The sequence below is a fragment of the Cervus elaphus genome, chromosome 26 (genome assembly GCF_910594005.1).
Source record: "Cervus elaphus chromosome 26, mCerEla1.1, whole genome shotgun sequence".
Classification (NCBI taxonomy): domain Eukaryota; kingdom Metazoa; phylum Chordata; class Mammalia; order Artiodactyla; family Cervidae; genus Cervus; species Cervus elaphus.
The window spans coordinates 23,469,412-23,497,118 of record NC_057840.1 but is presented as its reverse complement, the minus strand read 5'-3'; the positions used below and the strand labels follow the sequence as shown (position 1 = coordinate 23,497,118).

The window sequence follows — 27,707 nt, the reverse complement described above, 5'->3', positions numbered from 1 at the left end:
GTTAGTAATACACTGGTGAAACACTAACCTGTTGGCCAATCTTTGAATATCCCTGGTTTGAAACAGTAATTCAGTTACCTGTTTAGGGCATATAGAATAAAAAGTAAGGAAATGATTATTATTAAATAGGATATATCCCATTTATCAGCAGATGGGTACAGTAGTTCAGACTCTTTTACTTCGGATCCAGAACAGATTGGAAACAACGTAACTCGTCAAAGGTTAGTGTTTCTGTTAATTAAAAAAGCATAATTAAAGTATTTTGTTACATTTTAATATTGAAAATTATTTGAAACCAAGTATAAATTATTTTCGGAGAAGGAAATGGCAACCCATCCAGTATTCTTGTCTGGGGAATCCCGTGGACAGTGGAGCCTGGTGGGCTGCTGTCCATGGGGTCGCACAGAGTCGGACACGACTGAAGTGATTTAGCATGCATGCATGCATAAGTTATTTTTCTCAGTTCTTCACTTCTCTAAATGCTGTCAAGTTACCAATTGATTTATGTAAAAGGGAAATGATTTTTATTCTTTCCAAAGTAAAGCAAAGCAAAAGGAATCGTTGTCTTCATGGTGTTCTGTGGAAGGTTTAAAATAAACTGATAACTTCTTTGCACTTGGTTTAATACAGTCCTTTTTTTGTAGCTGAGCAGTGAGAGTCTCTTTAAGTATGAAATGTGCACGTTTCCTCTTAGAGCCGAATGGGACAAGTACCAAAAGAATTTGGTGTTCTAAAATGTCATCTGGACACGCAGGCCAGTGTTGGGCTACCTACCCATCCTGAAGACCTGTGTCACATGTTAACATTTCAGGCACAGACAAAAATGATACGGGATAGGGTGAGGTGGCAAGGGGTCTGTCTCCCAGGGCTTCACCATCCTCTCAAAACTGCACAGGACAGAAGCATCTTTCTCTGCTGCTTTTCATACATTGTGAGAGTCTTTTGCCACACACTTGGAGGGTGTATGGAGAGACTGGTAACGTAGACTCTCCAAGAGCTCACACAGTCAGAAGGTTGCTTCTTCATATGTCTTAAGGTTCTCATTTGGGATTTTAGTCTCCTTTTTATTCCTATAAGTGAGGATCAGATTGTCTTAGTCCATGAGATTCTTCAGAATATAGAAGACTTTAGTGGCTAATAGCAGATCTCCAGGGTGAGTGAACATGAGTATAATCACCTCTAAAATGAGTGATTTTAAGATGAGATGGCATCTCACATAGTTGAGCCAAAGTATACCTCAGCTTACCAAATTTAAATACGTTGAAAGCTAACTGTATCTGCAAGTAAAGTTTCTCTTCTTTGAAAACAGCTTTTCAGACTAATATTGCCTTTAACTGAATATGAAAACATTACACTAGGTTAGTAGTCTACCTTGAATTCATGTTAATAACTTTTTTTAAAGTTCTTTAAATTTTGTTAAATGTATAATTAGAAGATTATTTGCTGTATTAAGTAACTGCTTGTTGAATGCACATCATAAATAATACTCTATTCATTGTTAATACCTGTGTACCCTCTGGAGAAAATGTCACTCCAATAAGATCCTTTGCTGCCTAGCTAAGTTTGATTGCTTAAAAAGAAAAGCTGCAATATCAATAACATGACCAGTTGTAATGGGGCCACTTTTGCAGGTCTCATTCAGGAACGTCGCCTGAAAACACTGCACCTCCACCCCCACCACCACGGCCTCAGCCCTCTCATTCTAGATCATCATCTTTAGACATGAATCGGACCTTTTCCGTCTCAACAGGTAGGGGTTAGAGAACTGTGATACAAATTAAATTAAATATGTTAAATTGTTAAATATATTTAGTTGATTAAAGATACACAGTATTTTGTTTTCTCTTATTTTTTGATATTTATCTGAAGAAAAATTTTAAATTGAAAAAGTATCAGGTGAGGGAATTTATTTTTTTTAATGACTGTCTAAAATGTGAGTTCAAATGATAAAGATGGTAACCTGAGATATGCCACAAGAGATTAAAAAAAAGATTTTATGTGGAGATATTAAGGAGGAAAAGCTAATAGGTCTTACATGACAGAGGGGAGAGAGGAGTCATAACTTACTCAGAGGGTTCAGTTTTTATATGACTGGTCTTACTGTTGGTCAAAGTAGAAAAGTTAGGATAGAGGGTGATGATGGTCTGTTTTTGATATTATGTGTTTGGAATGATGAGAAAGAAATCGACAGGCCGCTGGACCTATGGGCTATGCAAGATTGATCTATTATTTGAGAATCATTTACATAGAAATGGTAGACCAAAATGCTAAATGGAAAGAAGAAATTTGGAAGTCTTCATATTTGATAGCTAGAAGTAGTCAGAAAGGTGGGGAGAAGACCAAGAACGTGTAGTGTTACTGGGATGGGGAGGAGCAAGACCAGCACTGTGTGCACTAGAGCCAGGGAAGTGGGGTCTGAGAAGAGGCTGTGAGATTCAACTGTATCCGGACAGTCTGATGAGATGGATTGGGCTTCCAGTACTATACATTGGCATTTGAAATCTTTATCATTTGATCACATTCATTCAGCCTTTCTGCTTTACTGGCAAAGTAATTATATATATTTACAAAAAGAAGATTTGTGTATTCACACAGGACAGCAACAGGCTGGAGTTGTTGCCCAACCTCCTGCAGTGCCTCCAAGACCACAGCCCTCCCAGGTAATTCTCCTACGTCTTCATTAGTAAGCATCAGTTATTATAGTCCCCTTGGTCAGTTTATCTGTTAGGTCTTTGATACTATTCTATAATTATTTTGAAAATCGGGAATTGCCTAACTGTCATTCTTAATGCCTATTTAATTCGGAGAAGCTAGGTCTTTTCTTAGAGGATAAGAATTCCAATAATGATTTGGGTTGTTTTTTCAAAGAAGCTTAGAAGTGAACCAAATGATAGTGTCTCGACAAAGGAGGGTTTAGAAGAAGAATCAATAGATTGAGGGATAGGGAGTGTGTCATGTATGTCCTGGATCTAGTAGTGACTCAAGGTCACCTCCCTGCATCTCCCTGGATGTGTTCCTGCATCAGTGAATAAAGTGTTGCACAACTAACAGGTCAAAGTTCTTTCATCTGCATAAAACTATTGTGTTCCAAAGTAGATTCTAGTTTGTAACTTAGTTTTATGTGACTGACTGGCTACATTTTTACATGAATGAATTTGGTTGATTTTTCTGAGTTAGATTCTTATAATGAAATTGGTTATTTGTAGTTAAATATATGGTTTCCTAATTGTCAAAAGATACTGAAATTTGAATATTCCAGTATTTATTTTATCTAAAGGGCCAATGAAAATACTTTTACTGTATTAAGGTGTAAAACGGAGTGAATTATCTCTTGACTCAAGAACCAGTCTAGTGGGAAAAACAGACCTGTAAGCAGTTATAATAGAAATGCTATAGTAGACATACTTATAAAATGTTTTAGCATAGATGTCCTAGCTAGTAACATCAGGGATCACACTGAAAAAGTCAAGTAAAATGAAGGAAGTTAGACGTAAGCAAAGACTTGAACGATAAAATACTAGTTCTTAAGGAGAAGGCATTACAACCAGAAGGAGTGGCACAGAGGGTAAGGTAGGCCTGGCATATTCTTCAAGGAAAAGCTATTGAGTTCAGTACAACTAGAGTGATGGGGAATAAAATTGAAGAGGTGAGGAAATGACAGAGCATCTCCTCTGTCATACTACGACGGTGGAGTTTTTCTTGCAGGATGGGGAGAGTTTTCTAAGGGCCAGCAGGGGAGAGACTTCAGATGCATTCCTTTAGCTTGCTGCGCTTCCTCTGCCACAGAACTCACACTGTATTTTATCCCTTGTTTACTTCCCTCGTGTCCTGCACTAGATTATCAGCTTTGTTAGGGATGGACCTTATTTGTTTGGTCAAAAGTATAGGTACTCAATACATTTAGTTTTCAAATGGAGACTTTAGGAGAATTGATCTTGTAAAAGAGTGGAGGACAGATTGAAGGCGAGTGCACTGGAGTGCTGGAGAGTGGCTAGAGCACTGGTTTTCACACTTTAGAGATAATAGTCTTTTTAGAAACATAGTGAAACATTTTTAAAACCTGCTTTTTAAAATAATGAACCATTATGCAGCAACCTAAGTAAGAAAAAAATAGATGCAAGGAGAGAATCAGAGATTAAGGCCAGAACTTGTCTCCTTTGTTGCACATTCTTGGCAGTAAGAACTTTGTTAAATAAAGTATTTTTTTATTTGGAGATTTGTTATCTTAATTTTTTAGTGTCTTGGCATTTCACTCAAGGTTTTTTAGAGCTAAATGTTACTGTAGCTCACCTTCCTGAATTTTCAGCTAATAAATCAGACCATCCTTATAATAAATTTTCAAAGAAAAAGAAGGCTCTCTGTGACACTAAGATCAGTAAAACATTTGCTCCTATATCCTAAACCCTCCTATAGGCTCCTGGTCCCGTTGTGCATCGCCCAGTGGATGCCGATGGCCTAATAACTCACACTAGTACCTCACCTCAGCAGATACCAGAACAACCAAATTTTGCAGATTTCAGCCAATTTGAAGTATTTGCTGCATCAAATGTAAATGAAGAACAAGATGATGAAGCCGAGAAACATCCAGAGGTCTTGCCGGTCAGTTTTCAAGAGCTTCTCTAATTTTCTGCTGGGAATCTTCCAATATTGTGCTCATAAGCCAGTCTTGAAACAGAGGAACCCCTAAAAGAGCAGATAATAGAAGGGACATCAGTGAGTAAAATACCTGCTGTTCCTGCTTTTAGAGGGTTTATATTCCGTAGATCAATGCTTCTCAATTTCTTACTGGCCTCAGACCACCTGCTGGTTGCATAAAATGCTTAGTAAGAATCAATATCTGGGTGAAGGGTAGATGTCACATGAAAAGATGCAACCATCTGGTTTTGGCTAAAACACTGTTCTGGGGGTTGCATTTTAATGCTGAGCATCTGATTGTGTGATTCAAAGATTTCTGTATAAGGAGAAGCTGTGGTTGCCATAGCTACACTCGGTTTGTATGAGAATAAGTCACTTTATGGGGTTGCCTCTTAATGCTAAGCATTTGATTGTGATTTGGTGAAAATTGTATGGGAGTAAGTCACATCAGTTAGACAGACTTACAGACCACAGGATGCCAGAATTTCATCTTTGCAGCCAGTGTTCTGGGGGACTGTTTGGTTCTAGCAGCAAAAACTTCTGTAAGAGGGACAAGAATCCCTGTCCTCATAAGTGTAAATATGGAGTTGGAGGGAACAGGGGAATTCTGAAGTTTGCTCTGATTATTCCAGTTTATACTGATCTTCTCTAATAGATTTAAAAAACTGATGTTTGACTGGCATAATTTACATAAAGAGTTCTTACAGGTTTGGTCCATGGGAAGTTTTCTGCCAGCTAGTTCTTCAAACCTATAACTTTCCACCTGGCCTGGGGCTACTAGGGAAATGGGCTGCACCTCCAGGAAGGCAGACTGGGCCTGAGGTGGGAGTAGCGGTGTGCAGGGGGTACTTGTACGTACCCTCCCCCAGCCAAAGAACTTCCCAGACTTTGTCCGCCATCCCCTCAGAGATGTATTCTCTTCCCTCTCTGCCCTAAAGGGGCAGATGCATGATCATTTCGCAGGGTAGTCTCAAACTCCTCTCATCTTCATCTGAGCTTCTTACTGTTAGAATGAATGTTTTCTAAACATTTTACGCTCTGATCTGCCACTTACATATTTATTCATATATGTATGTTACTTATATATAATTTGTAATAATAATATACTCATCTCTAGGTTGAAAAAGCTTCTGATCCCGCAAGTTCTCTTCGCGTTGCCAAAACAGATAGTAAAATTGAAGAAAAGACAGCTGCTAGTGCTCCCGCCAATGTGGTATACAAAAGTCTTTTATAGTATTGATTGTTTTATACATATAAAAATTGTATGATATAATTTGAAAAATCTTAGAAATAAAGTTAGAGATCATCTAACCCGTTTCACTGCCTTAAACTGTAATACATATAGCGTGTCTCAGAACACAATCCACCTAGAGGTAGAGATGATAGCCTGTCATTTGTATTAATACGTGCCATAGGTTCTCAGATTTTGTGTGGTTATTACGTTGTTTCAAGTACATAAAGTAGAACTTCCTTTTTTGTCATACTCAGTTTCTGTTACTTCAGTTCTGAGTGTATAACAGGGAAAGATTATCAACCCTCTAAGGTTAATACTGGGGGAAGGCAATGGCAACCTACTCTAGTACTCTTGCCTAGAAAATCCCATAGACGGAGGAGCCTGGTAGGCTGCAGTCCATGGGGTCACTAGGAGTCAGACATGACCTGAGCGACTTCACTTTCCCTTTTCACTTTCATTGGGGAAGGAAATGGCAACCCACTCTAGTGTTCTTGCCTGGAGAATCCCAGGGACGGCAGAGCCTGGTGGGCTGCCGTCTGTGGGGTCGCACAGAGTCAGACACGACTGAAGTGACTTGGCAAAGTTAATGTTATACTCTCTGTTCTTTTTTTAGCTGTCTTAGGAATACTTTTTTCCCAAAAATTTATTGTGAAAAATTTTAACCATACAGAAAAGTTGGAAGAATTTTATATTGTACAATAAAGCCACACCTTGATTGTACCATTAATATTTACTATATTTTTCTTCCAGTTTTATTAAGATATAATTGATACACAACACAGTTTAAGGTGTACAACATAATTATTTGACTTACATATATAACGAAATGACTATCAGTATGTTTAGTGAATGTTCTTCATTTCATATAAATACAGAATTAAAGAAATAGAAAACTATAACGTTTTTCCTTGTGTTAATATACTTGCTTTATATCTGCATCCTTCTCTCTATATCAGTCCTTCTTATCTGTTGTTTGCATTTCAAAGTACATTGCAGATAACAGGACACTTCTTGAGAAAGGAATTATGGTCACTTTTTTTGTTATCATTGAGACATCCCCAGTAGTCATTAAAACAGTGAGTGTTTCTGAAAGTATGTAAATACTACTTTCTGGGCACTGGTTTTTGTTTTTTTTTTACTGTTAATACTTCTGTAATTTTTTTAATAGTGAATTTTATTTTGTCAGTAAATGGCAATAGATTAAAAATAGCATTTAACCAAAGGGATGGCAGTTGACTCTTGTTTTTATTTATTAACAGGTCAGATCAGGTTATAGTAAATACCAGACTGTTACATTTGATTCTGTTGAGGACAGATCTCCAATAAAACAGCCACTCATTTTTAAGAGTTACTGTATATCTTAATGAAAGATTTTTTAAAGAATTGCCTGGTTTTCCACTTCTTTATAAATTATTCATTAAGATAATACATCTTAGGATATGTGACTAGAAAACCGTGTGGTGATACTGGATGCATGTTTCTGGAGACTGCCTTTTATAGTTATTGAACAGATACATATTGAGTGTGTTATGTTAAAACTGAATATTATAGCCTTGAGTCACAGAATTCGGGCCTTGAGGAGCTTGTTATGTCACCCTGTAAAAAATTTTGTCTTAATAGGTACATTTACAGTTGCGATGTCACTAGGAACATTCTTTCCCATTGTAATTTAAGTTAGCTGTTGCCACAAATATATAAATTGCTTTAAAGTAGGACAAGTGACCCATAATTTTTAGAGAAGGGAAGGCTTAAAGAAAGCATATGATGTTGGCAAAGTGCTAACAAACCACAAATGTCTTTAAGAAATGCTTATTATTCATGAAATTCTTGTCTCCCAGAGCAAAGGCACAACACCTCTTGCTCCACCACCTAAGCCTGTTCGAAGGAGATTAAAATCAGAAGATGAATTAAGGCCAGAAGTTGATGAACATACACAGAAGACAGGCGTCCTAGCTGCTGTTCTTGCATCACAACCTTCTATTCCTCGGTAATCAAAGCTGTTCCTAAACATGTGTAATTCCTGGAAACAAATTGCACAGTAATTAAAAATATTAAACAGAAGGGAATTATGGTCAGACTGGTCCTGTAGTTGAGCACAGGTCCTCCACTGTTCCCCTTTGAGAGTTTTCTCATTTATAAGTAAGTGGAATATTCTTCCCACTTTTCCCCCCCTTCTGTTATTAAGTTCAACTCAAGTTACAAATCCTAGAGCAGACTTAAAAAATTTTTATATCGCTCAGTAACACTGATGTTTTAACTATGGTTGTTCTAGAAGCAAGAATTGGCAAGCTAGAGCTCATGGGCCAAAGTCAACCTATGGTCAGTTTTTGTAAGGGTTTTTACATTTTTGTTTAAAAAGAGAAAAAGAAAAGATACGAAAAACAGAATATTCAGCAGAAATGGTATGGTCTGCAAAGCTTAAAATACTTACTATCTGACCATTTATAGAAAAAGTTTGCTTATTCCTGCTCTGCACTGACTTAAACTCAGGTGATTCTACAGAAAAGTCACTAAATCAATAACTACAGTAACTAAGCCTCTGAAGCTTAGTAGTTTTTGGTTGAGCTTTAAAACTGATCAAGCAAGGTTGAGATACGCTAGCAGGGCAAAGGTGCTCCCTTGGCTTTCTGGGATTGGCCATGGATCACAGGGAAGAATGGAATGAATTTAATAATAAGAATGAAGGTCAAGTTTTTTGCTCTCTTTATCTTCTCAGGTCTGTTGGGAAAGATAAGAAAGCTATTCAGGCATCAATTAGACGCAATAAGGAAACCAACACAGTTTTGGCCAGATTGAATAGTGAATTGCAGCAACAGTTAAAGGTAATGTAGTTTCTGAATCTTTATTTGGAAAGTTCCGTGGAGTCAGAGCCTGTTAGTGTTGAACTAAGACTTGGAGGTGATCCAGCAGTTCTTATGCTAGTGTGAAACTTTTCCGAGTAGCAGGAGAAGTGTGGATCTAAAATGTTTTATATGCCTTTGAATCTTTTAATATTAAAAAGAATTTCCTGTGCTAATTTCTTGTATGATTGCCTTATCCTGTATGTATGTAAAGCATATTCCTAAAATGTTCAGTCCTGAATATTCATTGGAAGGACTGATGCTGAAGTTGGAACTCCAATACTTTGGCCATCTGATGCGAAGAACTGACTCATTTGAAAAGACCCTGATGCTGGAAAGATTGAAGGCAGGAGGAGAAGGGGATGACAGAGGACCAGATGGTTGGTTGGCATCACCGACTCAATGGACATGAGTTTGAGTAAACTCCAGTAGTTGGCAGTTGACAGGGAGGCCTGGTGTGCTGCAGTCCATGGGGTCGCAAAGAGTCGGATGTGACTGGGCTACTGAACTGAACTGAAAATGTTCGTTAACTTTCATAATGAAACCCAAGAGTAGAAATGTTGTGACCTCAGCTACCTCCAGGATCATATATGTGGCTCTCTACACACTAATTCTACAATGATTCGAGTATTGTTAACTTATCCTTTTATCAAAACAACTCAGATTCTATGAAAATGACAGATCTGAAGAAGAGGGATGGGGGCAATTTAGATCATCTCTAAAACAGAAAAGACAAACCTTAAATAGAAATGGTGCTCAGGGCCAGTGTGTGCTTCTGTCATCTGTACTTGAGAGGATGAGTTTGTTTTCTTGCTTACTACTCACCATGATTTTTTTTAATCCCTATACATAAAAACTAACAAGCAGAATCATGTATGATTCATCAACATTATTAGGCATTCACGTCTTAGAAACCAGTGGTTCTCAAACCGTAATTGTATACACGTAGGAAAGGTCCATGGTAAAATGAAAATTGTGACTCATGTCCGGTATGGAGAAGGGCCTGAGAGTTCTGCAGTTTTTAATTAACTTTCAGGTGAAGGAGTGCTCCTGGACAGTTGACTCCACTTTGAGTAGCAAGGTCGTAAACCATAAAGATGAGGAAGGAGTCCATGGAAATGTAAAATGAATACAGAGTCAGTTGAGTCCCGTAATATTCTGTTCATATTCCTTTTCTAGCATTTATCACATTGTCCATATCTATGGCACATATGTGTCTCTGTCCTACTAACCTGAACTCACTGAGGCTAAGTCATAATCATTCCTGTTTACAGTGACCATGTAATACATTGTTCAAACCAAAGTACTTTTAAGAGAAAAGAGAGAAAGGGATGTGTTAATATGTAGGCCAGGACATCAGAGATAATCTGAGACTGTCCTGGATAGGTTTATAACCATCTTGTCTCTGTCCTCAAAACTCCACACATGTGGGGCATTTGATAAATGTATGTTAAAGGAATAGTATTCTTGTGTAACTCTTTGATCAAAGAAGATACTCATAGCTGTTCTATGACTTGTGAATTTGGTCCATTGTAAAGGAAGAATGTAAAACTAAATGACAAGCTTTCTGGTAGCTACCTTTAGGTGAAAGTTTTGTTAATGCATGTTTTTCTGAAGAACTATGAAAAACCATAGAAACATGCGTATAGAAGCTGTTTCTAAAAATCACTTTTCTCATTATCCTCTGAGAAAGTATGGTACCAAATAGGAGGAGGTCATTCTGGTTAAAACATGATACTGTCAGTGTGATAGAGAAAAAGAAAAAAAGGATATGGCTGTTTAAGTTGCTGACTGTCTGAAAAGACTGTCCCAAATCGACAGTCATTAGAAATTCTGATTATAAAATACATTAATTCATTGTGAAACTGAAGCTCAAAATGAGGTGCAGGAGTTGTTATGACCAGAGGTAATCACCAGGGGAAAAAATCTTTGTTAACCAGCTCATCTGCAGTTACTGCAAGGGGTGGGCTTTGTGCAAAATTCATGCATTAATAACCATCATCTGCAAATACTGGGTTTTCTAATAATGAAGGAAAAAACATTTGATTACCCTGATTTAAAGTAATGAGAGAAAAAGATTTTAATTAAGATTGTGTTTTAATGTACGCACCTAAAAAGAAACTTACATTTCTAAAAGGAACAGCTGTCCCTTCATGCAGTGCTGCTGTTAGATGTGCCTGCATTTTTGTATATGTTGAAACATAACTTGTCTTTGCATCTTTTTCAGGATGTTCTTGAGGAGAGAATTTCCCTGGAAGTTCAACTGGAACAGCTTCGACCATTCTCTCACCTTTAAGCCAGTTGCCGTTAACTGTGAACATACCTGTTTTTAAGCGGTTTTGGGTTCAAAGCCAATTTGGAGACCCAGACATTCAGCTCACTGCTTAATTCAACATTAAATTTTATGATTCTGTTTTGCCCTATATGTTCACCATTGTATTTAAGTATCTTTTATTTTTTAATTTCAACAATAAAAGGGTCAGGATGACTTTTTCTGGAGGGTGTATTGTGTTTGTTGGCACAGCCCCCCTCCCCCCTTGTTATCCCATAACTTTGGTGCATTATACTTATGTGGCCAAAACCTCACACTGCTTGGATTTACAGAATGGGTTTCTCATTTAACACCTTAAGCACAAACTCAGAAATATTTTCAAAAGAAGACAAAATTAAATAAACTGTCAATTTGTCTTTAGGCTTAATACTTAAAGAATCCAAAAATCTTTAAAATGTGTTTCCTATTTGATTTTTAATTTGAAAGAACTGTATCAGATAAGGCATACTTTAACCATAAGCTCTGCTGTAACCAACATCCTTCAAGAGTCTCATGGCACTTACAGGCTTTTTCATATCAGCTTAGGGGTTAGATTTTATGTTTTCCTGATGAAAATTTGATCAGTATCACCTGTGACTTAAACTTTGTTGTGTGTGAGATTTTAATTCCTCAGCAGTCCTATAAAATTAGGAAATAACTGAAGATAGGCATTTTTAAATTGTCTGCTAGAAGCAAAGGGAAAGTGTTGATGCTGCAAGCCACAGAAGTACTGTCCAGTTGCAGATGTCACTTTTTGCATGATTTATGCACTAAACTCGCAATTATAAGCTTATGCTCATCAGTCTCTAGAAGTGTTTTCAAGTAACATGTTTTAGAACTTCTGAGGATCTTAATTATTCACTATTATAATAAATGAAAATTCCTTAAGATTCCTAGTTATCTTTAGCTCTCTTGTTACTCATTCTTTTGCCATGTTTTTGTTGTTTAGTCCCTAAGTCATGTCCAACTATTTGCAACCCCATGGACTGTAGCTTGTCAGGCCCCTCTGTCCATGAGACTCTCCAGGCAAGAATGGTAGAGTGGGTTGCCATTTCTACTCCATTCTTTTGCTATAGAGAGAGACTTTTCCTATTAACAAAGAGTTTCTAAAGTTTGTCCTATTCAGGATCATGTAGTGTCTCAGGATTTGTTTTCTATTATATGATATTTCCATTTTGATCACATTTGTGAATTTACATTTATTGCTGACTAACAGCAGACATTCCTTTAATGTTTTATTCTGTCTGACATAGATGTTAAGCTGCATGGTTTTATCATAATCAGAAGTGTGATTTTACACTAATTAAAAACAACATTTTAACTTTTGTACATTTTTAAACAAGAATTTAAATTTTTAAGAATTAGAAGGAATTTGTATTTTTGTTGTAGAAAAAAGAAAATGTTTAAAATAGCCTACTTCCCAATGCTAGACTGTACTAGTAGATTTCATTTCCTTAAAGGAGAATTTGAAGCAAAGAGGAACTGACAGCCAAAAGCTTCCAAGATTAATACAATATTATCTATCATTAACTGAGTAAAAATATTACATATTTAGCATATATCAGCTAAAGTTTCAAAGTGGCTAACCAGTTTATAGCTTCAGTTTATTAAATAATTAAATGAAAGCTTTAAGGGCCCAGAAAACTACTCAATACCTATTTTTTTAATTCTGTTTTAAATAGAATTGTCTTAATTTCTTCAGTTTTTACTCAGCTAAATTCCATTACAGGCAAGTTTTGTTTTTGTTTTTTAGAAAGTACCCCCTCACCCTCTACCAAACAGCCTTCTGATTTAGCAGCGTAACAAATTTTTAAACCATTTTATTTGGAAGGTCTAAGAATTTAATTTTGCAAGAAAAGAACACTTAAGAATTACAGAAAATTTTAGTGCTTTATAGTGGTATGTTTTTAATGCTCTCTGTAGGAATACATTCATATTATGGATATATGTGACCAGTTTTTTAGTAAAGTACTATTTAGATTTCTTATACATATTTTTAAAATCCATAACTATTTCATGGAAATGTTAAAAGAGGTTGATAATTGGTAAGTCACCAACAGATTAAGACATTTCTCTAGACTGATCATTTAAGAAATACTTTTCATTATGACTTTTATTTTTCATTAGATCAGAAAACAAATCTTTAAATACTCAATATCCTTATTCAGCCTTAGGTTTTGTCAGTCAGATTAAATAATACTGTCCATAAAAAACAGCTATCAAAAGAAGTGGTTCAAATTTTTACATTAAAATTTTTCTTATCCATTTCACCTAATTGAGCATAGATGATAAAGTTTAAAAGTTAGGAGGAATTTTATGAGTCCCCCCTAGTTCATCCATGGATCATCCATGATGAACCATTATTCTGCTTCTTACTGGATCTTCTGGAACAGAAAACAACATGTTGTCTTTGTCAGGGCAGATTGGCACCCCTGTTGTCTGAAGTCCAGACTCACTTTTCCATACTACTTTTGATGGCATTTTGGAGTACAGACAACCATAGAAATTTATCATCTTCAACTTCTGTTGCACAGATCCATTCATGTTTTGGACCTTGAAGAATAAATGCATTCTTGATAACTGTAAAAATATTGAAAGTACATAAATTAATGTACATAAATTAATTTTTGTAGGTAACAGTCAAAAGGAAAAAATGTTTTAAAATTCAAGAGTTGATCAAGTCATCTTGAAGACTTTTTGAAAATTAAAGTTTCATACACATCCAGTTTAGAATGTAACTTCCTAAATTACTGAAAAATTCAAATATAGTCTAAAATAAACTTGTCTTTATAATTATTTAGTTATAATTAGCAATTATTTTTAAAGTAATAGATGATATGATAGTCTTTAATTTCAGAAGGAACTGGAACCAGTAAAGGTCTTTACAAGAGTTATTGTAGATAACAGATGCTGAGAGCTGGACCTTGGCCACCCTGGTATGAGCAGCAGGACAGAATGAAGCCAGCGACGACTTAGCTGAATGCCCACTTTTAGCTTACGTTATGATGTTCTGACATAGAGCACAGCTGATGAAGGGGAGACGGAAGGAGACATGTCATGCACATTATGGATAACTAACCCTTCTTACCTGAGTTTGAAAATATTTATTTCTCAATAGGTGAAAATATTTATTCCCACATTTAGTGTTCAGTTTTTCTCATGCTCAGATTTTAAATGAAGCCAAAGCTAATGGAAAGCAGCTCTTTTTAGATTAGTTCCTTCTCAGATCTTGGTTCTAGCTTTACCCGTAAGTCCTACCTTCACATGCAGTGAAAAATATTGGAACAAAAGGTGTTATATTCAGATTGCCTGGCCTAACAGAAATATAGGAAAAGAGATACAGATCTTTTTAAGATTGGAAAGTAGAGTGTAAGACAAAAACTAAAAGGTACAGTAGGTTTAAGTAGGATTTCTTTTTGTAACAACGATTATTTCTTCTGAGATTATTATGAGTTAAATGTTTGTTACTAAACATTATTTGCAAATGCATCCTTTAGAGAACTTGTAAATGCAAATTTACAGAAAAAGAGAACAGTCAAATCTGCAGTAATCACTTAGTCCTAGTATAATGGAAAAGTAATAGATAAAAATTGTAACATCTACAAGCAATAGAAGGTAGTGGTTAAGGACTCCAGCTTCCCTGGCAATGATACAGGGTTATGTCTCCCTTTGTGACTTTGGAAAGCTGTTTTCCTAATGTGTAGGGTTTGTGTCTGACAATGCCAGCATTCCTTTCTTTTGCTATTTCAAAGGTAGAGGAAAGTTTACATTAATGAGATCCTGAAAATACTTGGGAAATTATTTGCAAATGCAAATTCCAGTTCTCTTCCTGCTTTTCTACTTTAATAGCTAATGAGTTTTATATAATACAGCTTCTTAAAGGTGTTATCTCTTAGGAGGAAGAGAATACATACATTTGGAATCTGGTATGTCTTCTATGATTAACCTATGAAGTGCCACTGATGCAATGAATTGGTAGGTTGATTTTGAGGTCCTTTCAAATGGAGTATGAGATGTACCCCGACTAGAAACGAGCAGTGCATCATTGAAGAGGAAAAGACTGAGATCACAGGTATGTTCATAGAGCCTGGTTTAAAAAAGAGAAAGAGCAGTTTAGTTTTACATATGCATACATATGTGTTTTGTTAACACACTTCACCATCTTTATGTTGATAAGCTCATCATCAGGGTTTTTCCCTCAGACCTTTGGACTGACTGTTTGAAGTTCTCTGTATATTTTTCTCCTGGTGTGAATAGTCCCTCTGTCTCTCAGTCCAGTCATGTGGGTAGGCCTCAGGGTTCCTGGTGGAATGATTTGAGCTTATCCATTGGACAGTATCCAATCGATGCAGAAAAAAATGAACACTGAATTTTCCCAGTGTTACAAGTCAGGTTAAAGCTGTGTTGGTATTTTGTGTTTGATGTACTTAGACAGTCTGTGGAGAATGTTTTCATTTAGTTTGGTTTCATCTTTAAGGGTAACAAGTTGGGTTCGAGAGAAGCACAAGAATCAGTAAGGTGTACGGTGTCTCAAGTAGAAAGCAGGGGGAAAAAAGCATTTACTAAGTAGGGAAATAGAGAATTTTCTAGTATCAGTTGGAGAGAAATTGATGAAAGGTTGGATTTAAGTAGCTCTTCAATTCTACTGAGGTTGCTACCATGGTCAATGGTAGGCATTTTTTGGTCCCCCACCTCCACCTAGTATCGTCTGTGGTTTTCTGCTGATGGAGCCAGATCACGGTGTTGAGCAGGATTTCACTGTGCTCTGGTGTGGGTTATCTCATGGGAGTACTCAACCAAGCATCAAATGATGTACTAGGGAGGAACTTGGGAGAGCCTCACCCCAAGCCCCCAATCTCTGTCCAGCACCGGGAGTGGCCAAGTGCAGCAAGCGCGTTACTTGGGTGGAGGATAGCCCCCAAAAGTGTTTTTCTCTTAGAAGCATCAGGAAGCCCTCAGGAAGTTACTCTAAGCAAGCAACTCAGTTGACTGGTTTCTTGAGGGGAATTCTCTTATCTCTTATCTTCGTCGTCTGTTTGATTTTTACGCTGCTGAGTTAGAAGCAGAGAGAGTTGCACAGGAGTGGCACCGTCACAGCATGCACTGTCTGGTTTTACTGTAGCACTCTTGTTTCCCTTTTTGTTTGGCTCACGCCTGCCTCCACTTGTGTTACCCAAGTTACCAAACAGTACATAATCTTTCCACTTTTTCTTTTAACCCATTCAAGTAGTCACTCACATATGTACCTATGTGTGCATCTATTGACAGGTCGGTGGTTTTGAGTATTATTCCAGGCCCTTTTCTTGCTTTTCCCAGCAATAGAAGTCACTTCAAGTTCTTTTTAATGACCAAGTAATAGCATGGACGGACCATCGTTGTTCGAACTCTTCCCTCACTGAGTGGGCATTTCTTTGTTTGCAGGCTCAGGTCTCTCTTCCTTCTTCCCTCCCTCGTTTCCTTTGTTTTTTCTTTATTGCCACTGTGAGCAATATTTGAAAAAACTAGTTCCTTACATATAAACAGACTCCTTACATGCACTGATATTTCTGGCAGATAGGGTTTCCAAGGGTAAGATTGATTGACCAAATGGTATATATATTTTTACCAAAGACTGACATAAAAGCTACTATAATTCACATTTAGAATCCACTCTGTATCATAATGGCTCTGACTTGTACAACCTTTACTGTGCCTCTGAATTACCCAGAGATTTTTGTTAAAATGAAAATTCAGTAGAGCTAAACTAGCCCGCGGAGAAGGCAATGGCACCCCACTCCAGTACTCTTGCCTGGAAAATCCCATGGACGGAGGAGCCTGGTGGGCTGCAGTCCATGGGGTCGCGAAGAGTCGGACACGACTGAGCGACTTCACTTTCACTTTTCACTTTCATGCATTGGAGAAGGAAATGGCAACCCATTCCAGTGTTCTTGCCTGGAGAATCCCAGGGACAGGGGAGCCGGGTGGGCTGCCGTCTATGGGGTCACAGAGTCGGACACGACTGAAGTGACACAGCGGCAGCAGCAGACTAGCCTGAGATTCTGTGTTTCTAACAGCTCCCTGGTGATGCTGGTTCGCCAACCACACTTGAGAGTATTGAGGCACTTAAGTCATGTATTTATTACAGCTGTGCCCATGTTGTGGGCAAAAGACTAGACTGGGAGAGGGAGTGGTTTAAACATTTTTAAGGAGTGCTTTGCTTCAGGTTCAGCTCCTGGGAGAGTGTTGGGGGTACAGGTCATGTTAGGTGTGTGGAGAGAGAGAAATGCAGTGGTCATCCAACCACTGGAGCCACCTTCCTTTTTCAAACATTTCCTTCCCATATCTGTGGTTATGATTTAGGCTGGAGGGAGTGGGATGCTTCATATTTACTGGTAGTTTGCAAGAAATAATGTTCCAGATTAAGTTGATAGGTTATTCTGAGAATAAGGGAGCAAAGAGAAGTAGGGATGAGGGAAAGGGGAAGCAAGAAAGGGGGTGCATATAGATCGGTATGTGGTGAGCTGTATGTGCTGAATGGCCACGTTAGGCAAAAGAATTCCACCCATGTTTGTGACCCTCCTTTGGCAATATTTTTACTCTTATTACTGATGAGAATCATATCATTTGAGAAAAATATTTAAAAGCTGTAATAAAACTTTGCCTTTCTATCTGAATGGCCCGGGAATGTGCCTACCAGGGTGCTTTGAAGATGTAGCTTTGAAAAGGGTGTTTGCTTTGGTAAACAGATGTTTGGTTTTTCACTTTGGAAGGGATAGCATTGAAAGTAAGTTAAATGAAGGGAGAATTCTAATTGCGTGACCCACTTGGACTGGGTGGGTGGATGGCCCAGAGGAGGGAAGGAGCAGGCACATTTTTTGAACTTGGAGTTGAGGCCACTTGTAACCTGAGGATGTGAGCAGAGAAAGATAAATGCACAAAGAGGTTTTTATTATTTTAATCTGATTATGAAAGTGCTATTTAAAATACATATAAATGAATTTTACCTCGGAAAAAGCTTTCCAAAAGTTTTCCAAAAATACTCACCAAGAGTTTCAACTCATCCAAAGACAAAAAACACCAGAACCCTTTTAAAAAAACGTTTATTCTTCCACATATGTAAAAGCAAATAATTTTGCCTTTCACATTGACATAATGGAACAACTGAAATGGAAACTCTGGATCCTACTCAAGTTTCAGAAAACTGCTGCTGCTCAGATTCAGAAGAACCAACTCCACGGGTAGAGTGTTTTCCTTGAACCTGGACAGGATTTCTTTGCTTTTTCACAAATAGACTCAATGACTCTGCCAAACATAGCTTAAATTCTTAACACCATTCTAGAAGTGTTTTGTCATTATTTAATCACTATTAATACATTAGCCAGACCAAAAAACAAAGTACCCAACTTCCATAAATACATAAAACTTTAAAAGTAATTTTCAGAGCATAAACTTTGGCATGAACAGATAACAGGACGTCATTGGTTCTGTGAGCTAAGTGTTAGTCACTCAGTCGTGTCCGACTCTGCAACGCCATGGACTGTGGCCTGCCAGGCTCCTCTGTCCATGGGATTTTCCAGGCAGGAATACTGGAGTGGGTAGCCATTCCATTCTCCAGGGGATCTTCCCAACCCAGGGATCAAATCTGGGTCTCCAGCATTGCAAGCAGATTCTTTACTGTCTGAGTCATGAGGGAAGCCTCTGCGAGCTGACCTGAGTCAAACTGTTTATCACCTTGTCTTCATCATCCACATTCTGACTAGTGGATCATAGTGGCTTTTGGCAGTTGCCAGGATAAAAGTCAATTCAGAGCCAGAGTCCTGTATCCCTGAGGAATCTGGGTATTTCTCTTCCCCCAGTGCCCAGTTTCCTGGTCAATGACTATAGGTCCCTTTGGGTAAGCTAAAAGTAAAGTTAACAATATACATACTCTGTAGTTTAGTAATGTATGTCCTCAAGAGGACTCAGGGTCTGAGCAGTGGATGGCTCTGTTTGGTGATCTAAAGCCATGCCTCTATTCACCAGTCTTAGAGGCTCTACTTTTGCCCTTGGTGACACCCCATTAGAAGAACAAAAGTAAACATAAATGTTTAAAAAATCAGCAAGTTTAAAGTCACACATGAAAATGTCAAAGTTCCAAGGTACATAAAGGCTTAATCCAAAACTATGTGGGTTATATCTACAGAGAGACAAATGCCTCCAGGTTTCCTAGCTCTAAAATGACTCTCCCCAGAGCAAATTCTGTCAGTTAGAAACATGGACTTAGATAAAGAAAGATAAAGGAAGCGTGTCTGAGAATGAGCACATGAAGGTAAAATTAATTCTAATAATAAAAAACTGGAATAATCCCTAGCATGTGTCCTAATACACGGATGTGTTTAGAATTGTTGACTTGATATCTAGCTTCCTCCTCTTCTTGTAGCTCATTTCTATTGTTCCTGACCAAAAACAACAAAACGAGAAAACAAAAGCCCTGGGACAGTGAGAAAAGTGACACAGTTGTGTGACTGATTTCCATTTAAGGGACTGGTTACATCAAGGTGAAGGGACTGGTTTATTCTAACCTCCCTCCAACCCAAATCCTGTCCTGGGCCTTTGGGGAACATTCGGTGAAATGTTCATTGAAATAACAGGCAATCTGATTTTCATTTCTTTTATTGGAATTAATTTCTCTGCATTTGGTTGCTCTTTGTGGAGCTACCATCTTTGCCATTAATACTGAAAACATAGATTGGCAAACAGTTTTCTAAAGCAAGAATTTAAAAACGATGGCCCCACTCCTTGCTTTTTGTAAATAAAGTTTTATTGAAACACAGCTACATTTGCTGACTTATATACTGTATTGTTTATGAAGATCATATTAATCATTATATATTGTATTTATGTAGCTGCTTTTGTGCTACAATGGCCAAGTTAGGTAGTTGCCACAGATATCACTTGGTAAGAAAGATCTAGAATACTACCATCTGACCTTTTACAGAAAAGTTTGCCCATCCTTGTTGTAAAGAAGAAAAGGAAATGTTAGCACCTTCGCATCACAATAGTTTTTACACTACTGTGAGCACTGTGCGAACTAGACATGGGAGACCTCAATACAATGGTGGTCCTACGGGGAGACCTTTCGAGTGCTGACCTCAGTAACTAACTGGTCTTCTCTTTCTTAGAGTTGAGCCGGTCATCCATGTGATATCTCACATCAGCTCTCCTCTCAGTAGGAAAGTGACCAAACTGGAAATCCCATGTCTCGAGTTAGTGGCCCAGGCAATGACAGTTTAGTTTCTTACATTCTACGAAGTAGCTGCCTGGAATGTGAGTAAGGTGATAAACACCTCATGTGTCTCAGAGGGGTGCGTGTGTAACTTTTCAGATCAACACAAAGATTTATTGTATATTTACAATATGACAGACATTGTACTGGATTCTGGGTACAAGATAAGTAAGAAACACTCATAGCCATAGGATAGCTGAATATTTACCTTAAATAGAAACTTATGTCCTCATCACAGCAGTGAAGTTGGGCCACATCTTGAACCCTAATCAGGTATCTGTTTGCTTCTGATAGAGTCTATGAAATAAATAAAAAGAATTAGAAATATATATATATATTTTATAAAATAAGTCTCACTACTGAGTAATCATATCCCAAAAGATCTAAGTGTTGAGTATAACTAAGTTCAATTATGAAAAAAGCATTGTTTTTAAAACTATACTTGAGGAAGTTGTCTAATTTTTAAAACTATTGAAATTATTTTTTTATTATAAATGCTTTCCTACTACCAAAAATAAAGTGGGGATGTGTGTGAGTCAGAAGGGATCTATCAAGAAAAGGAAGTGAGTGAAATGTTACAAATTAAGATGTCAGGCTCTTTTACTGATCTAGCCATGGAGATGATCACTTGGGGCATATAGTGATCCAGAGATAAAGTTCTGTGGACTTTGTGAGCCCCAAGATTTTTGGATTTTCTGTAACCCAATCAATCCCATTACTCTTTCCCTTTCAAAATGTGCAGATCTAAACTAGGCCAAAACAACTGCATTTTGCTTCCTCAATTTAGCCAAATAAAACCACAATCGATTGATACTTTAATTCAATATAATTCACATATTAAACTCCTGCTATATGCTGAACACTAGAAGACACTAGTTCATACCTGATGGAGCTCCCAATCTTGTGGATAAAGGACGGTAAGAAAGTGTGATGGGGAGGTGCAGGGTGCTGAGAATACTGAGGAAGGGGCAACTCACACCTGGAGATGTCAGGGGAAACTTTTCAAGGCAGATGATGCTTGAACTGGATCTTTAAAGTATGAATAGGAGTTTATCCAGTGGAGCAGAAAAAAGAAGCAATTTCTTAGAGGGAAGAGCATGAGCCAAAGACAAATGTGTCGTGTCGGGAGAGGCTGACATCACTAGAGAACTGTGAGTGTGTCTGTGTGGTTTGGTCATAAGGTGGTAGGCAAGGCAGTGGGAAGGAAAGCAGAATGAGTCAGACGATATTCCGTAGGTAACAGATAACTAACAGAGGACGTCTAGGATTTTTACAGATGTCCTCAGTGGGCAGAATCCTGCACCAGATATTATGTGCAGGGAGATAGAAAACAATAAAGACATGGCCCCACTCCTCAAAGCGGGTCATGAGCTCTGTAGTACCAAGCAAGGTGCTAAGACTAAGAGAAATCATGGGATGGGGTCCAGCCCGCCTGTGCCTCTTCTCATCTAGCATCCTTGCAGATAACAAGGATGTGGAATATGAGAGCTTGGCAGCACCTGGCACACACTCAACAGATGTTAGCTGCATCAGAATCCCTGTCTCCTTTTTGAGCGTGAGATGCAGCAAGTGCATTAGAATACGTACAGGGCACCCCCAGATGAGTCTCTGTATGTCTAACAGGTGATCTTTCATATTGATGTTCCGCTTCATCTGGAAAAGAAAGTGATTTTAGGCAAACTGAAATTGTGATATTTTTATACATAAAAATAGATTAAAATATGTTATGGCACTTGATAATGTTGTGGTATTTTCATAAACTATCATAAGACTCTCAATTTCCTGTACCCAGTGTTTTAAAACAAAGAGGCAAGTGGCAAGACTGTCCAAAAAGTTTTTTGCTAGGTGTACTGTGTTATTGTTTCCATTCAGCCCAGACTCCTGGGCTGTGTGCCCATCACAGTGACATGTTCAGAATGGTAGTCCTATACTCCAAGATGATCAAATCTTGCAGAGAATAGTTGTGATTGCTGTACTTTCTTAGGCAGGAAAGTTGACTAATACATTAAGAAGTACTTTCAGAAACAAAGAGGTTTGCTCTTTTTTTTAATCTGTATAAGTGTACTTATAGAGATATCTGAAAACATCATTTGGTTTAAAAAAAGGCCCTCAGTGCTCAATATCACTGAATACAATGATTTAGCATTAAAAGAATGAAAAAGTTTGAAGAGAACCCCAAGAGGCTAAGGGATTTCAGAACCTTTGAGTCAGAGTACCACAAAAGCATTATAACATTTTTAAAGGACACAGACTCTTACCAGCAACCAACCTGATCTATGTAGCCTTTGTAATTTTTTATTTGGTCAATTGCAATGGTCAAGTTTCCACGGTCAATATGTTCTGCAGGAGTGTGAAGCCTCAGAGCATAGAGAAGATGAAGATATTCTTCAAACCTTCGGGATGGGTACAAAAGCAGCTCTGGAAGACTGTAGGAGGCGCAGAGAGAAGGGAGCTCTGGTCTCTTTCTGAGGCCACAGAACTCCAGGCCTTGGCGTGCCCTAGCTGTGCTCTCCCTCAGAGCTTACCTCAGCATTTTGGTAACAATGGTCTTATCGTGCCTCTTCAGGAAAGCTCGGAATGCTGGTATCATTTCTCTGCACTAAGGTGAGAGTTATATTGTCAAAATTCTGTAAGACAGTTGTGAAGTGTTGTTTCTGTTCAACCAGACAAGTATCATCTATGAAGCGCTTAAAGCAAAAGGGCAACATCTACACCAAATCACAGTACTATTAATACTATAGGTGCTTCCTGATATCCTAAGTATAATGTATTAATTATACCATAAATTAACCCTAGTCATTGAGCTTAATCAATATAGAAAAATAAAAATGAACTTTGCATGCAGGTAGGCCTGGATTAGAATTCTAATTTAATTTTATCTAATTCTGTGTGACTTTGTCAAGCTTACTTAACTCCTCTGAGCCTCAGTCTTCTTATGGATGTCATAGCTAACTCTTTTGGTGAGGGGCTGGGGAGGGGGCGGAAATCCTGTCCACAGAGTGCCTGCCACACAGTAAGTGTTAAGTGTAGGGATTGGTGTGTGATTCTGCTGTTAAGCATGTTTTCCACAATAACATGAAGAAGGTGCTCCTTTGTACTTAAAATCTGTTTTAAAATGCATTACTCATCACCATTACAGCCCCCAGGAAGTCACCTCATTTTTCTCAGATGCCAGTAATTCTAATTTCTAGAAATCAAATAGTCACTGATTTCAGTAATATTAATAGCTAACATTTACTGAGTACTTACTTATATGCACCCCCCATGCTAGTGAAATAGAGACATTATTATCCATAACTATAAAATTGCTGGCACCAATCTGCTATGATAACATCTGATGCTTTGCTCCAATTCTTGTCCTAAAGGTCAGTTCTATGTCACTGCTTTATTCATGCAACTTTCACATAATCGAGTTGCGCAGCAGAGCTTAAACTCCCCGGGGTGGAGCAGGAAGAAGACGACAAAGGGAGATGTCTGAGGTCAGGAAGTGTTCAGAGACCTCCCAGCCCCAGGCCTTCACTTCAGGGCCTCAGGGCAGACAGGTGGGCAGGGCCACAGTGGACAGGGACAGGGCAGAGGGCACCGCTACGTCCCAAGGTGCCCCTCCTGCTGCCCTTTTGATGCAAACCAAGGAGGGAAAAGAGGTATCTTATGGTCATCAGAGGAGATCCCAATGAGAGCAGCAAGGGGCACAGAAGAGAGCTGCATAGTCCTGCTCAGACTACATACACAATATCACAACAAAGACAACTGTTTAAAAGGCACTTGGTCGGGAATACAAGACAAAGGAATTCCTTATTTTATCGTGAGATTTCACACATTGAGTGTCATTATTCCAACACATGATTACGAATTCCTTTTCTCCATGAGAGAGCTGGACTCACCCCACGGGCTGTAGAGGCAGTGTGAAAGCAGGGTTCACAGTTTTGCTTCTGCCTGTGAACTATGTTCCTATAACCAATCCCTAGGGTAACTGGGGCAGGTGGGAGTCTGGAAATCTGCATGAGGACTATTCAGTCCCACAGCCAGTTCCTAGGCACTGCTGGGTCAAGCACTGTGCCAGGGATCAAAACTAAGTCAGTGCCCTCATCCTCAAAGAGCTCAAGGTAAACCAGAGGAGGAGATCTGGAAGCCAAGGGTAGAAAAGAAGTCTTTCCTACTAATTCTAGTCCTTCTAGTCCTCGCAAGTTCAGAAGATCTAATTAAATGCGTGGATGGTCCCTCAATCTGTTACCTTCTCAATAGTTTTTAGAACCACAGGGTAATTGTTGAAGAAATTGGTATATGTGTTCAACTGGCTTCCAAACTTTATGAATATTTCTCCCACACAGTGAGCGGGGCCCCATTCCTGTAGTCTGTCTCTCAGGTCATCTAGAAACCGCCTGCAACATGAGAAAAGCGTGGCTGTGAAATATTGACCAGTGACAGCCTATAACTTATAAAAAATAAATTTGTACTCAGTCATATAGGGCGGGGCTTTTGTCAGATCTTTTCGCCTTGACACAGAGCCGGAAAGGGAGGAAGCAGGTTGACTTGGGGGCTGAGTCAGGATCCCAGGCTGGCCTGGAGAGGCTGCCCTGTGTTCTCTCTCCCCTTTGTCTGGGGACAGTTTCTTACAGTCCTCAGAGGAGGGTGCTCAACTCACTTCAATGGCTGAATGCCATCACCGCCACTAAGCCCATTTCCCTTGGATCAAAGGCTATTCTTCAGCCATCACAGAATTTCAAAACTGGAAGCACACCAGTTCCTTTTATAGAATCTGGGGTCCCCGAAGCTAAGGAACTTGTTCTAAGTTATCTAAAGAGTTACTGGCAGAGAAACACAAGTTCAGTTTGTCTTACTATATTCAGTGCAAATGATCAATTTTCTCTCTCAACCCTTTCATATACATATACTGTTATTACACTAATCCCCAGCCTCTGGTTCTCTAAGCAAAGTATTCTAGTGACTTAATCCCATTACAGCCTCCTGTTCCTCTCCCACTGATCAGTCAAACGCTAATGACTATGAACAGCTCCCCTTCCCATTGTCTTTTGCATAAATAGTATGATGAATATAGAATCCCCAGGCACTGAACTCCACCCCTTGTACTATAGCTCTGAGTCCAGGCAGGGATACACCCCAGGAGTCATCACTGCTGTTTGCAGCCCACTGTCTAGAGTTGTCTCTCCTCTGTGAGAGGATCAGGCAGTGTCCCCAGGAGGGGCAGAGAATGACTGAGCCTCTGTATAACTTTTTGAAACAAGTGTGTGCTCCTCCCATACTACAATGCATATTTCAAAATATAGCTATTCAGAGTTTACCTGTTGAGACATAAGATTTGCAGAATATCAGAGAACATGATCTGGATGTTTGCAGCACTCAGAATGGCTCTGTTTGATGACAGTGCCGCTCTCAGTGGCCTCACATAAACATCTCTCACAATTTCCAGCATCTGCACATATTTTCTCTCACTCTTTAAGAGTTCCCTGACAACTCTCGTTCGCTTTTCGGCTGAATCCAGCTGGAGTTTTCTCTCCTGTGGAAAAGCATTAAGAACTCAGAAGGAAAGTGTAATGACTCATTTCAGGCTTCCATCATCAAAAAGCCTGATGGTCAAAGGAGACAGAGAAATGAAAGTATTGAGCAGTCAGGCAGCCACTCTGAGGGTGTCTTTCTGGTTCGTAATACGTAGGGCTGAAGGGAAACTTGATAAGGGAATGTGGAGGACTCTGCTGACCACTGCTTGTCCCCATCATCAAATTGTCCCTTGCACTGGCCAGCTTGATGCCATAGTAGAGATGGGCCTTGGACTCTTGAATCTTGAGAAGGTGCAGATTGAGAATTTACTTTTATCCATCTATCCATCCAAATAGATATCTAGTGTCATGTGCTAGGTGTTGGCGCTACAATGATGCGAAGGCAGAATTCTGCCCTTACAGAGGTGATGGTGAGAAAGCCTTTGGGTTGTGCATTGTTTTCCTCTTTTTTTCTCCAGTAGAGTTTTATTCATTATCGTGACTGAAATGAGCTAGACCTCTCATTATCAAATAGTTCAATAGTTATTCCTGCTGTGTATTATGAAATACCAAAATCATGCTCTTCTTTCTGTGTTTAGGAAAAAGTACTGTCTCTCCTGGGTAGTTAGGTTTCCCGATGTTCTATGCTTTCTATATATCAAAGTTCTGTTTTAGCAATGCCGAGGGAAAAGCCATGCACTGATATAAAGAAATCCCACACCCTGATATTGAGTGCAATGTTTATGATTGGAGAAATTAATTTTCCTTACTGGAATTAGGATTCTTTCCCTTCTATTTATACTTTTGAAGTTGTAAAATTAGTATTTTTACAATCTAGAAAACAATCACAATATTCAAATTTTAAAAATCTAATGGCCTTGTATTTGCACCTAGAACAATTAAAACTCTTAAAACACAATTTCCTCTTTCCCCTCCAGCCCTGCCCCACACTGCCCCAAATAAAATATGACAATACTAATGTTTAATGCCATGTAATCTGCACCTAAAATGTCAACCATAATTTCATGAGCTAAAATTAAAATGTGAAAATAATTTAAGAGAAGAATCAGAACATTCATTCTGTTTGAAATACTATAAACACTGTTCTTGGTTAGTTTTAATCTTTCAAACACATGCCTATTGTATATAAAGCCTATTTAGACAGTTTAAATTCCCTGGTGGCTCAGCGGTAAAGAATCCACAACAATGCAGGAGACATTGGAGACACAGGTTCGATCCGTGGGTCAGGAAGATTTGCTGGAGGAGGAAATGGCAACCCACTGCAGTATTCTTGCCTGGAGAATCCCATGGACAGAGGAGCCTGGTGGGCTACAGTCCATAGGGTCGCAAAGAGTCAGACAAGACTGGGCAACTGAGCAGGCACAATGAGTTTAAAATTGCATCCATATCCATTGGCAGCTGGCTTACAGTCCATATTATATTTTATGTGTATTTCAGTTCAGTTTAGTTGCTCAGTCGTGTCTGACTCTTTGGGACCCCAAGGACTGCAGCACACCAGACCTCCCTGTCCATCACCAACTCCCGGAGCTTACTCAGACTCAGGTCCATTAAGTCGGTGATGCCATCCAACCATCTCATCCTCTGTTGTCCCCTTCTCCTCCCATCTTCAATCTTTCCCGACATCAGGGCCTTTTCCAATGAGTCAGTTCTTCACATCAGGTGGCCAAAGTATTGGAGTTTCAGCTTCAGCATCAGTCCTTCCAATGAATATTCAGGGCTGATATCCTTTATGTTGCCATCCAAATGACTCTCAAGAGTCTTCTTCAACACCACAGTTCAAAAGCATCCATTCTTCAGCACTCAGCTTTCTTTATAGTCCAACTCTCACATCCATACATGACTACTGGAAAAACCATAGCTTTGACTAGATGGACCTTTGTCAGAAAAGTAATGTCTCCGCTTTTTAATATGCTGTCTAGGTTGG

General features: G+C 38.7%; 2 protein-coding genes across 6 annotated transcripts in view; one reads left to right on the top strand and one right to left on the bottom strand.

Moving 5' to 3' along the window:
* REPS1 (RALBP1 associated Eps domain containing 1) overlaps window positions 1-11,208 on the top strand; it is an 87,928-nt gene extending 76,720 nt beyond the window's left edge. For 3 of the 5 annotated variants that reach the window (XM_043888154.1, XM_043888156.1, XM_043888157.1), the window contains 8 exons: window positions 149-221; window positions 1,632-1,750; window positions 2,596-2,660; window positions 4,414-4,599; window positions 5,753-5,848; window positions 7,708-7,856; window positions 8,586-8,691; window positions 10,937-11,208. In XM_043888154.1, the coding sequence (XP_043744089.1) occupies window positions 149-221; window positions 1,632-1,750; window positions 2,596-2,660; window positions 4,414-4,599; window positions 5,753-5,848; window positions 7,708-7,856; window positions 8,586-8,691; window positions 10,937-11,005 (863 nt within the window). In that variant the 3' untranslated portion in view covers window positions 11,006-11,208. The remainder of the gene's footprint in view (window positions 1-148; window positions 222-1,631; window positions 1,751-2,595; window positions 2,661-4,413; window positions 4,600-5,752; window positions 5,849-7,707; window positions 7,857-8,585; window positions 8,692-10,936) is intronic. The other 2 variants (XM_043888155.1, XM_043888158.1) reach the window with 1 other exon arrangement.
* Window positions 11,209-12,868: 1,660 nt separating this feature from the next.
* Window positions 12,869-27,707, bottom strand: part of ECT2L (epithelial cell transforming 2 like) — a 75,344-nt gene continuing 60,505 nt past the window's right edge. Inside the window, exons 15-22 of the mRNA XM_043888432.1 lie at window positions 25,568-25,782; window positions 24,499-24,646; window positions 22,790-22,863; window positions 22,534-22,690; window positions 21,852-21,917; window positions 20,473-20,561; window positions 14,935-15,107; window positions 12,869-13,600 (exon numbers count right to left, since the gene is read on the bottom strand). Of these exons, the coding sequence (XP_043744367.1) occupies window positions 13,473-13,600; window positions 14,935-15,107; window positions 20,473-20,561; window positions 21,852-21,917; window positions 22,534-22,690; window positions 22,790-22,863; window positions 24,499-24,646; window positions 25,568-25,782 (1,050 nt within the window). The 3' untranslated portion in view covers window positions 12,869-13,472. The remainder of the gene's footprint in view (window positions 13,601-14,934; window positions 15,108-20,472; window positions 20,562-21,851; window positions 21,918-22,533; window positions 22,691-22,789; window positions 22,864-24,498; window positions 24,647-25,567; window positions 25,783-27,707) is intronic.